General features: G+C 34.1%; 1 protein-coding gene across 1 annotated transcript; it reads right to left on the bottom strand.

The window, feature by feature from the left end:
- Nucleotides 1-314: 314 nt before the first annotated feature.
- Nucleotides 315-13,113, bottom strand: slc2a6 (solute carrier family 2 member 6). Its single transcript, XM_684000.11, has 10 exons — nucleotides 13,029-13,113; nucleotides 12,769-12,922; nucleotides 9,431-9,637; nucleotides 7,683-7,782; nucleotides 7,337-7,548; nucleotides 5,130-5,276; nucleotides 3,747-3,855; nucleotides 3,483-3,659; nucleotides 3,257-3,402; nucleotides 315-3,059 (listed from the first exon to the last, which is right to left on the bottom strand). The coding sequence occupies exons 1-10, from the start codon at nucleotides 13,085-13,087 to the stop codon at nucleotides 2,898-2,900; spliced, it is 1,473 nt and encodes a 490-aa protein (XP_689092.6). The 5' UTR covers nucleotides 13,088-13,113; the 3' UTR covers nucleotides 315-2,897.
- Nucleotides 13,114-14,051: the final 938 nt, after the last annotated feature.

A 14,051-nucleotide genomic window follows, 5' to 3' on the forward strand; every position in this document is an offset into this window, starting at 1 on the left:
AAAATTTTGAAAGACAAAAAAAAATCCACATGAGGGCAAATAATTTTGATTTCAACTTTGATTTCTTCAATGAAGCATCAGCACATGACTATGGCCATGAGGTTAATTTTGCTGATGTCTTGCTCAAGTCGTGGTTCACACCCACATTAATGCAATCATGGGAACTTCTCCGTGTCAATGTGCTTTTGTTCTTGGAGTAACACATTTTGTGCAATATAGGTTTAGCCTGGTCACTCTGATTTGCAGAACAGTGAAAGAGAAGTGAACTTACCAGTCACATGAGCATATATAAAAATTGAGAGGACAAGTAGAGTTTATATATACACAGTATACATTTAATTAAACATTTCAGATGCACTCACTCATCAAATACAGTAAATCCTTCTAATTAAAATGAATCAGATTTTACACATTACAAAATGTAATTAAGACATTTACATCAGAGCTACAACAATGAAATATGTAAATCAGATATAATATTTAGTAAACAAATGCACAATTGGAGTAAAATATAGTGTTTGGTCTTGGCACTATACACTAAAAATATCATATCCATAAATAAGCAGTTTTCTGTATTCTGTGATCCATGTTTTAATTTTATGCATTAGAATTACATAATGGGACCTTGATCTTTTTTCCAACAACCTTAAGTCTTGACAATTAAAAAAAAAAAAGTGACTTTTATTAACTTTTTTTAAATAGTTTAAAGTGATGTATGGGTTGCTGTTTTTACATGACGTCATTGATGAGCTGCGAAATTCAGATGAAGAGCAGAAAGTGATTATTTTACATAGGAATCGCAATCAGAACATCAAAATGTTTCTGTTTTATTTTGTTCATAAATATTTAAATCAGCCAAAATAAGAAAAGTCAAACAGATTTGATCAACCTCCAAAAGTTTTTGGTCATAAAGGGAGGAAAAGTTCAAGAAACTGGCTGAAAAACAGAAGGAAGTGGGGCTTGTAATAAATTATTTTTTTTCATTACATCCATGTGTCCAAACGTTTTTGAACGCGATAATTAGTTTTACAGCACCAATAAAGATTATACACAGGTCTAGCTATGTGTATACAGTAAATATATTGTGTTCTGTAAAAATCAGATACAAACACCACCCCACTTATACAAAATCCAGGAGAATATAAATAACGTACCCTGCCATGTAATCACTGCAACGAAATCTCTGTCTGGTTTTGCAATAATCCAAGCCTTTACTGGCATTTCGGCAGAATAAACAACCGTAAAGTGAACATCAAGATGCAGTGAATATTTGTTAATGGTAAGTTTATCGACTGGACAAAAAAGAAATGCATTGTATGCTGCATCTGTTATTTTGTGATGTCTGGAAGATATCCGCATGGGGAAAAAAACTATAGTAATTTTAATAAACATGTTTTTGAACCAAATAGTAAAGTGTATAATGCGTGCAACTCTTTGTTAATAAATGCTACAGAATACTGTACATAGTAAACTGATCAACTGTAACGTTACTGTAAACAGTGGTGTATCGTGATGGTGTATAATTATGGTGTAGAAAACTGAAGCCTATTCAAAAACTTGTTTATTACTACAGTTGTGCTGTACCACAGCCACAATATAATTACAGTACGCCAGTTTATTTCAAGTAATTATCTATAGTCTGCCTCCAAACACTTTAGTATTTACTACAGTATTTTTAATGTAAGGTAGGTCTAATTATAAAGTAGGTAACGCATTGATTGCAGGCAAATAGAGTTCAGTAGAAAACTCGGCCCTCTTCATGATATAAGGATCATGGCCAACATATGTGCTTATTTTCTATTTACAGTTGAAGTCTGATGAGAATTATTAGCCCCCTTCGAATGTTTTTCATCTTTTTTAAATATTTTCCAAATTATGTTTATTAGAGCAAAGAAATTTTCACAGTATGTCTGATAATATTTTTTCTTCTGGAAAAAGTCTTATTTGTTTTATTTTGGCTAGAATAAAAGCAGTTTTTGATTTTTTAAACACCATTTTAGGGACAAAATTATTAGCCCCTTTAAGCTATTTTTTTTCTTAATAGTCTACAGAACATCGTTATACAATAACTTGCCTAATTACCCTAACCTGCCCAGTTAATCTAATTAAGCTAGGTAAGCCTGTAAATGTCACTTTAAGCTGTATAGAAGTGTCTTGAAAAATATCTAGTAAAATATTATTTACTGTCATCATGCCAAAGATAAAATAAAACAGTTATTAGAGATGAGTTACTAAAACTATTATGTTTAGAAATGTGTTGAAAAATTTGCTCTCCGTTAAACAGAAACTGGGGGAAAAAAAACCAAGCGGTCTAATAATTCAGGGGGGGCTAATAAATCTGACTTCAATTGTATATCTCATTTAAAATATGGTATAAACCGCAAAAAAACCTGAGAGGGGTCTGGCTGCAGACTCGGTGCAGATGCAATCTGAGATGCATCCAGTGCTTTTTAATGCACTTACCTAAACCCACCCCTAACCCTCACAGTAACGTCACTAGCTCTGTTGAGTGCATTGTGTCTGACATTGCATCTCTGAGCGATTCAATCTCAGCTTGCATCATAAAGGCTGCATCCAGATACTATTGAAAAATACAGACTTTCCTCTATGAGTCCCATTCAGTTTTTTACTTCCTGCCCTCCATCTGGATTTTACACTTCACCAGAACCACGTGATTAAAAACAACCTATGAGTTCAAACTACTAAAATGTCATTAAAGAGTGTAGAGTTGAATTTTCAACACCAAAAGTCGACAGAGCAAAGATCAACGTCTCATAATGCAATTCACAACCGTTGATAAACACTTGTGAATCACAAAATACAGACACAGTGATTTAACATATTTTCTACAGTGTAGATTCAATAGTGTCACCTTCTGAATCCAGCATATGGACGTTTTAAGGATCATGAATGGTGAAGCTTCTGCCAGTCCTGAAGTAGTTCTCAATCTCCTCCAGAGTTCGACCTTTGGTTTCCGGCACGCATTTAGCAGTGAATATTATATTCACTACAGAGACCACACAGAAGAACAGGAAAGGTACATACAGTCCATAGGCGACCTATATTAAAAGGTATGACATAAAAACATGAATACTAAATATATAATGACAACATTTAAAAAAAAAACATGTCAGTGTCAAAAGTTGGTTGTATTAACCTTAAAGACATCTTTAGGGTAAGATAAGAAAGAGATCAGAATGAAGATAAAATAAATGTTCTGCACTTCCTGTTTTGTAGGTTTGTAAAAACAGCTCACCACAACGTGCATGAAGAGTTGCGTCAGGACGAAGGCTGTGATCCAACTAACACCAACGCACAAACCGGATGCGACACCACGCGCACCCAAAGGTAAAATCTCTGACATTAGCAGCCATGTGATTGGACCCCAGCCCATAGCATAACCTGCATAAACAGAGTTTTACATGATCAGGCTTCAACAGTAAGCTGCACAAGACCAATCCACCTAATCTAAGCCAACACACCAAAAATGATAACCATAGCACTGATGAGAGGAATTAGAGTCTTTGGATCAAAAGCAGCCCCCGCTTGGACTTCAGAAGAGATATTCAGGCCGTCTGTTAGGGTAAGATTCCCTTGGCTGCATGGTGTTTGGTGGGTGTACATGGTCATTGAAAGCATGGCTATATATATCAAAAATCCTAAAGGAAAGAAAAAAACTTATTTTTTCATTGGTCTTTCCCATTAAAACAATTAAGATAAAATGAACCAATATGTTCTCTACAAACCTGAAGTGAAGAGTAGAGCTTTCCTGCCTGCTTTGTCCATCAAACTGGCTGCAATAGCAACAGAGATCAATCTTACAGCTCCTACTAAAGCTGCGTCATATTTCGGTTCCTGAATAGAAAGAAAATTATTAAACGTGCATTCAATTTTCTAACAGTGTGAATAAATAAATAAATGAATCTACTCAGTATGACCAAATTTGTGTGGCCTTTCCGGCATGCAAATGCAGCTCCTATCTCTTATAAGGAAGCATCAAATTCTCCAAAACTGATTGCCAAGTTTATGATCAAATGTAATATTTGGAATTGCAAACTTCTCTTTAATTTATCCTGCAACTGTCTTTGAAAATGAATTTCTGAAAGTTCGAGAACAAACAAAAAAACTGCTTTCTTTCAGGTTGCTTAAGCTAATCTGTATGCGCACCTACAACCTTCTTTTATGCTGTTTCTGAAGATGTCATCCTGTCAACCAAACTACATAACTATTATAACAACCAATAGCTTACATGTTACACAGTAATATCCTCTGAATTTTCATTTGTGTTGATTTGCATTTGATTGGCCGAAACAGGAATCAATTAAAATAATGAAAAAAATATATATTGAGGTCAGGCAAAAAAAGACTGAACCTTGCCTTTGTTTCATAAAGATTACAAAACCAGGGAACATTTGTTTTTAAAATGCATTTTGTTCATATAAAAGGCAAGATTTCAAGCTTGATGTAGATGTCTGTGAGACAAGTGTTCACCCCAAAGTGTTTATAACAATGAAGCTGCAGAAACTGTCGTAAAGACCAACGTCTGGCAAGCCCCACATTGTCAGTCTACAGTAGGACCAGACAGAGTCTGCGAACATTTTTGGCTATTTCTGCAGAGAATTTTGTAAAAAATCTACGCATTTATGCAGAATTATTTTAGAAGTATCATAACTAAAAACTTGATATATGAAATAAAAAAACACCTTTTAAACTTTTATTTAATGTTTACAGTGCAAATCCATCTAGATCCACTTATTTGGTAAACAAAGCAAGTCTCTCATATATCTACTAAATGACAGAAAATATTACTTTACAAACTGTTTTGTACATAAATCATGAACATTTTCATATTAGTCAACAATATTACTGAAAATAATTTAAAAACTTAATAAATAAAAATTTACATACATTTACACAAGTAAAAAAATAGACTTAATGATGGGCTAAAAATTGGAGGAAATCTGCTGATTTCTGCGTGCGCAGAGTCCTTGTGGGTCTAGTCTATAGCGATCAATTATTGACAGCTATACTAGCAGACTAAGCTTTCTTCACTAGAGTATTCATATTGAACTTTTTCCCCATTCAAAACCACCAGTCTTGTGTATCCTATAGTCTTTGATTTGACATACCAGCGATATAGCTGTCAGGTGGAATATGGGCTCCAGATATACCAGAATCGGTGTTATACCAGTCATTTGCTGAAGAAATCTCATGACGACTGAAATTAGGATTGGTTTATAGTATGATTTTGTTTTAAGATCGCTCCATTGTACACCCTGTTGGAGAGAATAAGCAAGTCCGTTAATATTGTATTTTTAAATGTTCAGACATTTGTTATTAGTGACATCGGTGGTCGTTAAGTGAACTGCAGCAGTAATTCATCACTAAAAAATAACTAATGTACAAGAGACTAAAAGATTAAATTCCCTGATATACAAACATTTTTAGCTCTTGAATAAGAAGTAGATTAGTAAAATAATAAATAATAAGTTATTGCTGCGATTTACTGATTACGAAGATAAAACCATCTTCACTTCTCATAGCAATGATTACATGAACATGCAAATAAATGCCTCTCAATAATAAATTAACCACATGCAAAAAAAACAGCAGTGACAACTTTCGCGCAAGTACTGGAGAGCGGTGTTGTCGTGCGCGTTCTAATCAGCGGTGTTGTCGCGCGTACTGTAAAGCAGGGGGGGGTTGTGTGGGGAGCGCGCGTACTCAAGAACGGTGTTGTCGCGCGCCTACTGAAGGGCGGTAGGGGGGAGGGGGTGTCGCGGGGGCACTTTTGATCATTTTGGAAGGGCACTTTCTATCCAAGACTTAAAAGGGCATGTGCACTGCACAGGTTGAGCCCTATGTGTGCACGTGCCTGGTTCACGAAAACTGTTTTGACAGTTTGATAAATATATTAGTGTATACTGTAGTTTAAATCATTAATGTTTGCATGACACATTGAAACTACAGAGGTGCGTTTCCAAAAACCATTGTTAGCCAACTAAAGTCGCAAGTTCTGTCAATAAAAACAGTTCACTGTTTTGGCACGTCCCAAGTAATAACCGGTTTTAAGGTATACCGTGGTTTTAAAAAATTCTGTTATACCGTTCCTAAGGAATTTAAATGTTTTTTTTTAACATGTTTTTATGACTATTTTATTGAGTTGAACATTGAACAGTGCAGTGGCTTACTTTATATCCGAAGAAAAGAAAGATATCGAAAGGTGCCTTTTCAAGCTGAAAAGAAATCTGTGTCTTTTCAACTAATTTAGATAGCAGAAGTCATTTAATGTTTGCTGACATTTATTGTTTCAAAATAGTTTTTTTACCCAGACATTTAAAAAGAAAATATTTTAGAGCAGTAATTACAATACCGTGATATCGTGAAACCATAATTTTTTTTACCCAAGTTTATCATACCATCAGAATCTTATACCGGCCCATGCCTATTCCCAAATCCATCGTTCCAACAAATATTTGCAAACTGCGTCGCAAACTTGCACACTTTCAACTACACCTCTAGAGCTGTAGTTAGAAGCATAGTTCCTGGCTGTGTTCTATTCCCAGTTATCCCCCCTGTGCCCTATTCCTTTCGAACATTCAAACATTTAAATTTGGTTAATTAATATGGAAAATGAGTGCATGTTTTTACCAAACCTAATATTGGATTTTTTTTAAATGCGTGTAAAACAATATAATTTGCACAAAAGAATTATTGGGTTTTTCTCTAAAGAAGGGCTTACTTCACCCTGTTTAGAGCATCATTAATTGTGTTTAACGTTATAATTAATGTGGTTCGAACAATTGATCTGCAACAAAACAGCTGCTGTTTTGAAAAACACTCTTCAGTAGTACGCCGTTCTTTTCCCAAACGATGCATTGTACCATGATAGTTCAGCCAAGAATTACGTCGTTATTTCGGAAAACCTTGGATTGGCACTTTTTAAGCCTACACTTCATGTGTCATACAATAGAGGAGATGTTCACTGGAGTTTAGATAAACCTAACATCCTTAAATCGTCACAGAAAAAAATGTCTTTCACATAAAAATCAGCCTATGGCCATTCATAGAAAACCTAACAAGGTTTTTGTAGTGTAATATACAACGCCAACCCAGACAATATATCACTTTAAACTATAAAAAACTGTTTAGAAAAGTCACTTGTTGGAAAAAAAGCTCAAGGTGGCATAAAGCAATTCAAAGGTGTAAATAAACATGAATCACAAAACAGATATTTTTTAGGATGTTGGTAAATATCTTGTTTCATTACAAGATGTTCACACGCTATCAATAAAAAAGCTAATCAAATATAAAAAATCTTGTGATTGCGTTTTACCTGAGTTGTGATGCTGCGTTCGATCTTATTAAACTCAGTCATATAATCAGAATTGGGCCCTCTGAGCCATTCTAGTGATTTAACAGCTTTAGCTCTGTTTCCTTTCATGATGTGGTAACGTGGAGAGGTCGGCATGCAGCAAAGCAAAAGCATCATGATAACAACAGGAACTTCCCCAGCCACAGCCAGCCACCTCCACGGCAAAATCAGGCCTGGAGGGAGATGATAGGATAGCATAATTCATAAAAGACATTCAGTACAATGCATAAAAAAAAATGCTTGGACATTCATGAAAGAGTGTTTCGTCATACAGCTAAAACAATCTAAGAGATTTGAGCTCTCTCACCAAAAGCGTAGAGCGCTAGACTTCCAAATACGGCAGTGATCTGAGGACATGAACCCAGCGCACCCCTTACGGACGGGTGGGAGATCTCTGACACGTACACCTGGGTGAAAAAACATTTTCTTAAAGTAACTTTTAAAAAGTAAATTAATTTTATCACAAGTGGATGAGGGATTGAGGGTTTTATCACAAGTAGATGAGGCTTTTTTATCACAAATAAATGAAGGTGTGAGTGAGGTTTAAATATGTGTTTTGTTATTTGGTCCTGTCCACTTTCAACCAGGCAGAAATGGCAATGCACCTCAGCTGGCAAGTTACGATCTGATAACTGGAACTAATAACTTAAGTATTCAATTGAACATTTACACTGTTAACATTTTCCTGTAGAAACTACAGTAACTTACAGGCAGCAGCTCACCAGTAACCTACTGTCAAATCAATTACAGCAAAAAATAATGCATCTACATTACATAGAGCACCATTTAACTTGATGTATATGTATTTGCAGTATTGTATGAATATCTTCACTGTAAAATATACAGTTATTCTCATAAGGCATCTTTAGTTAAATATTGTGCAATTTACAAATATCATAAATGGTGTATATGATATTTTAATAATATTGACACAAGCTGCCAAAAATAGGTGACTTTAATGGGCATAAAAACATATTCGTATGGCATTATTTTACATAAATGTTCAGAGTAAACTAATATTCCATACAAACTAATAGGGCTGCACAATATATCATTTCAGTATCTCGCCAGTAACTTACTGTAAATCAGTTAGAGCAAATATGCTGTATACATTTACAGCACTATTTATCTTGCTGTATATGTATTTGCAGAATTGTATATATGTCTTTACTGTAAAATATGTATTAATTTTCACAATGCAACTTTAAAATACAGTATGATACCGCATAACTGTCCTACCGTCAAATACAGTTCATATTACAGTTAAATACTGTAAACAGTAAAACTGTAAAACTTTAACAGTGTACCTACAAAGTTATTGCAATAATAATATATTGGAATAATCATGGGATTTTATAGAAACAATGAAGTACTTTTTTTTGTATTATGTACAAGTACAAAAATAGGGCGACAGGATACTGGAAAATTGTGTAATTTGCAATATTGTTGTTGATTACTGTATCAAGAAGCAAACTTGATAAAAGAATAAAAAAAACCTCAGCAGATATTTTGATTAGCTTTTGTCATTTTCCTCTCTTGTCTCGACTTGTGTCATAAGTATTTATTTTCAGCCCTGGAATCGCCCACGGGCTGCTTTAGCCAATAGCAGATCAGCAACTTTTAAGAAGGTGGGCATTTATATCTTAAAGTCCCATTTGATTGGTTGAATTTAGATTAACAAATGTTGTTTGTTTTTTTTGCTTTATCTCCTTGGTTTTTACTTGTGTTTGCATATTTATGTACATGATAGTTTATAACTTTTTAACATTCTGTCAAGTGTCTACAGATGAAAATAGCCATTCTTGGCTAATTCTGGCACATTTTACAGTAATGTTGATTAATGTGCATTGCCCCTGTAAACAAATAAACAAAAAAAATCGAATGCACTTATCAAACAAATCTGCATTACTTATATTGCATATACAATTATCACTATCACTATAATTTTTTTTCAATATATTGTGCAGCCCACCAAAACAACTACTGCTTTTTTAAAGTGCAGTCTGCAAACTTTTTTTTTAAATGCTGTGACATATTGTCTAAAAGATAACTTACAGGAATGGAGCCCGCAGTGATGCCACCAGCGATACCAGTCAGAAATCTGCCCCATAACAACATCCAGAAGTTTTGTGCAGATCCCATCACAAGGAGACCAAGAACAGACGGTAATCCTGATATCATGATGCTTATTTTTCTTCCGACTCGGTCATTCAGAAACATGGCACTGAGACCCCCTGCAGCCGCTCCAAGAGTGAAAATTGACTAAAAGACAGAAGAGATGCATGTTACAAAGATGTAGCTTATGTGCATGGTTGGACCTGAAGAATTCCTTATACAGTTATAACAGTCATACTGCAAACCAATACAACATTTTAAATGTGCAAGTACACTGTAAAAAATCAATATTATTTAACAGGTAATTGTCTGTATTTTTCAGCTTTTTTTCATTATACTTTGAAATATTTGTTGTTTTACAGATATGTTCTGTAATAAAAAAAATCTAACATTAAATTTACTGTTATTGCTTGTATTTTGGTATTACGTTATTTTCCTGTTTTTTAAAGGAAATCTTCTGTATTTTCAGAGAGTAGCACGTATTTTACGGTAATATTTACAGAATATTCCCGTAAAAGTAGAGAAACAAAACTTGTTTTTAGTGAAGATAGTAATCATATGAAGATTAACATGAGGTTAATACTGTCAAATAATAGCCTATTGATTTTAGGCTGCATTTAATACATGCACTATAAACTATCAAAGTTTTATTATAAAATGTTACTAACAATGTTGCTATGCTAATTGTTATGATCACAAGTGATCTAGTAGTTGTAAATCGCTGGAAAACTACACACACGCTACTTTAACAAACTACAGCATGCACCTCATACATCCGGTTTTCTAATTCTCACTAATTAGACACAGAGTCAGAACAGAAGATCGTTAGGGACTGATTTCAAGGACTATAAAAGCACACACAGATACATAATTGCTGAGTCTTAAACTGTTTAATGGGCATTACGACACGTTTCCCATTGACCCCTTTACTTTGTTATTTTGTTTGCCACCTTTACTCTTGGGATTATCTGTATGCACCTGTTTGTTCCTGTTTTAACCTTTAATTGCGATACAATTCCCTTGATAAACTTCTATTTGATCCTCAACTTTGCTGTGCAGGCATCCTCACATGACATTGTTGTTAAATGATGACCAAATGTGTTATTTGTTAAAAAAAAAAATAATAAATAAAAATGTGATATTATTAAGCAAATAGTTTTGGAGTTTAACCTACATATCCTAAAAATATTTGTTAAACTATATTATAGTTAATTGTTATATTTACAGTGTTTTATGACAACAGCATATTTTAGTACCTAAGCTTTTTAATCATTTTTTAAAATCTTTTTTTTCTGTTTTAAATGTATGTTAAAACTGGAACTATTTATGGAATATTTAAAGATTTCATGCATAATTACATGAATAAATCTGTATAATCACAGTAATTTATACATTTCTGTATGATTCACATTAATCAGTTTAAATGCAAATTGTCAACAGTAATAAACTGTAACTTAATGAATTTTGTCTGTAAAGTAGGTTCTGTATTTTTACAGTTTTTGCATGTAATTTTGTTAAATGGTTATTTTCTGTAATTTAACGGAATATCATTGGAAACCCTGTTGCCAGTCTTTTGACCGTTTAGTTTTAACAAATTGTTTTTACAGTGTATACAATAATAATCATTTACAAAAACAGGGTACATAAGGTGATTATCAAACTTCAAATGCAAACTTAAAAGTACAGAATTAGAGAAACTAAACTATGAAGTTGTGCAAAAGTTTAAGTGTGCTATTAGGACTTATTACTTATTTTAAACAAAAAATAATAATTCTAAATATTAAAGCTACTTTTGTGACATAAAATTCTGAGTTTAAAATGTTTTTGATCAAGATATACTTAATATTCATGATTATTCCTTTGGTTTTACAGCTAACTAAATCCAAGAATAAAAAAAATACTAAATATAAATGTTTTAAGCGCATTTATATAAGTCTATTAATTGCACTTATACAGTATAAACTGTTAAGTACAAAACTAGTTCATTGAGAGTACTTAAAAACATTTACATAAACTGAAGAATGTATGAAAAGTATAATTATACTATTATTATAAGTATGACGGTATTAAAGAAAGCTCAATAGTATGCAGTATAAAAGCTACAAAAGAAGTGGCTTATTGAGTATACTTCAAAGTGTACTTAAAACAAGAAAAAGTTGTATTATACTGCGATACTAATCTGTAATATTTTACAATAACAGTACATGAGTAATGATTAATATGTAAACTAAACATTACTTTATTATGAGTTTGTGAAGAGTTAAGGCACACACTAATCATGCACTAACTTTAACTAAAGCATGAGTCACAAGAGTTCATGTGTGAATAACAGCTACCTTAATTACATATGTATGTGCTTGTACATGTTGATAATTAATGTATTAATTAACATTTAACTTTAAGTAAAATTAACTCACGAGCTGTTAATGTATAATTATGGTGCGACTTAACTTGGAGGGGCACATAACATTAACTCATCCTTTACTCATCAACTCCTGTGTTCATGTAAACTGTTCATGTAGATGTTAAATGAACACTTTTTCATTGTTATTCAGAGTAAACGCACTAGACGGTCGTGTTATTATGAGTTAAGAATGGGTTAATGATGATGTGCCCCTCCAAGTAAAGTCATGATACTTAAACACTAACATATCATGATGTTAAAATAATCATAAATTAATGTGCTAATTAATACATTACTTAACAAACAAGCATGTACTAACAAGGGCTTTATTCACAAATGAACTCATGTGACTCATGATAGTTTAAGTTAGTTCATTTTAGTTAAATTAAATTTTAACACATCATTATTTATATTGTTATTGTAAAGTGTATGTAAATGCACATATAAGCATATGTAGCCAATATGGTTCCACTTAAAAGTATGCTTTAACTAAAAAGCGAGCCATTTAGTCCCAAATAGTATTTAAACATGACATCTATAGTATATTTATAAATTAGCATAATGATAAAGTTTACTTAAAAAAAAAAAAGTACAGGAGACTTAAACTGCTGTATAACACTGAAAAACACAAAGAAACAAGGATCTGAAAATCTGACTATTTTAGATGGCTTAAATATCAGTTAAATATCAAGATTTTCCATACACATACACACACACACACACAAAAAACACCTTGATTTGCAACCCGACTCTATGGAATGATTTCGGGTAGTTTTGATGGGAAATTACCTAAAGGGGAAGTGCCAAACACTATTTATAACAAAGCAGACTCAACGGTAAAGGTAAAAAAGATAAATAATAATAATAATCTTACACCAAACCATGATATCTGATGGACGTTCATTTGCAGCCGAGTGTCATCTCCTTGTTTAAGCTGAGGGATGACAGGGGAAGGGAACACTAAAGCAAATCCGAAATTGAAATTGCCCAGGACCGCTGAAAACACCGCAAGGTAGAGCTTTCCATGACTGGAAAAGTACAGGAGCACAAAGCAGGGATGAAATAAAAACTGTGTCAGAAAAATGTTATTGAGATAATATAATTCAAATAAAGTATAAGAACAGATAAAGTAACCTTATCCGGGGTGGTGAGTTGTTAATTAACGGGGTCGCTTCATCCGAACGGTCTGCCATCTCTCCTCCGTCTTACCCTGCAGACTGAATGACTTGGAAGCACGAACGAGTATAAATGAGAGCAAGTGAAAGTAAAACTCCATTTTTGCAATACTGGGATTTCTTAGTTCTTAGGGTAGACATGGTTCAAAAGAATTAAGGAAGCAAAATAAGAGCTTCCTCATTGTGTGCTCAGCAACCACAACTTATACCGTCAGCAGCCGCAACGCCATTCAGAAAGAAAAGATCCAGTGCCAAAGCTGAAGGAAGTTTACAAGTATATGGGAACAACAGCTCGGCATATACCCAATTATATTCATCTGTATCCATATTCTACTGCATCCCATAATATTACGCAGCACCAAAAATGTAAAATATATATATATATATATATATATATATATATATATATATATATATATATATATATATATATATTGAATATATTTAATATATTTTTGTGTACGGCAGACGGCAACTCGCCGTGACGCAGATTCCCAAGTCTGTGTGCTCCTATCAGGTGAGCCCTCTTCAGCGCTCCGCCATGACAACGAGATAGCAGTGACGTGCCTTGTAAAAATTTGCATCTGCATTCCTATAAAGCTCGTGTGCTCTCTGTCATCGTTGTCAGTTCGCTCGGTGTTGCTGTTTGTACTTGACCAAGGTGAGTTCATTACCGACGGTACGAGTGGAGCCACGCCAATCTCACGAAGTCCGCTTCGTGAAGCTTCACTCGGGCCGTCTGTGCTGTAGTTCCTTGTGGTTTACGTACATAAACGTAACATCGCAAGGAATATTACTGTTTGTTGCTCGAAATGTGCCGCCGAGCAACATCCAGTGAATACTGGCACGGCCTGGCGCCCGGTCTTCTCGTGCACTCCCTGGGGCGAGGCGGCCTTTGAGCCCTAGGCAGGGAACAAACAACCCAAGAGGACCCTCAGGGAAACACGGGGGGCCGGTAGTGGGACGTCGCTGCGAGGGTTAT

Source organism: Danio rerio, chromosome 8 (assembly GCF_049306965.1).
Source record: "Danio rerio strain Tuebingen ecotype United States chromosome 8, GRCz12tu, whole genome shotgun sequence".
Classification (NCBI taxonomy): domain Eukaryota; kingdom Metazoa; phylum Chordata; class Actinopteri; order Cypriniformes; family Danionidae; genus Danio; species Danio rerio.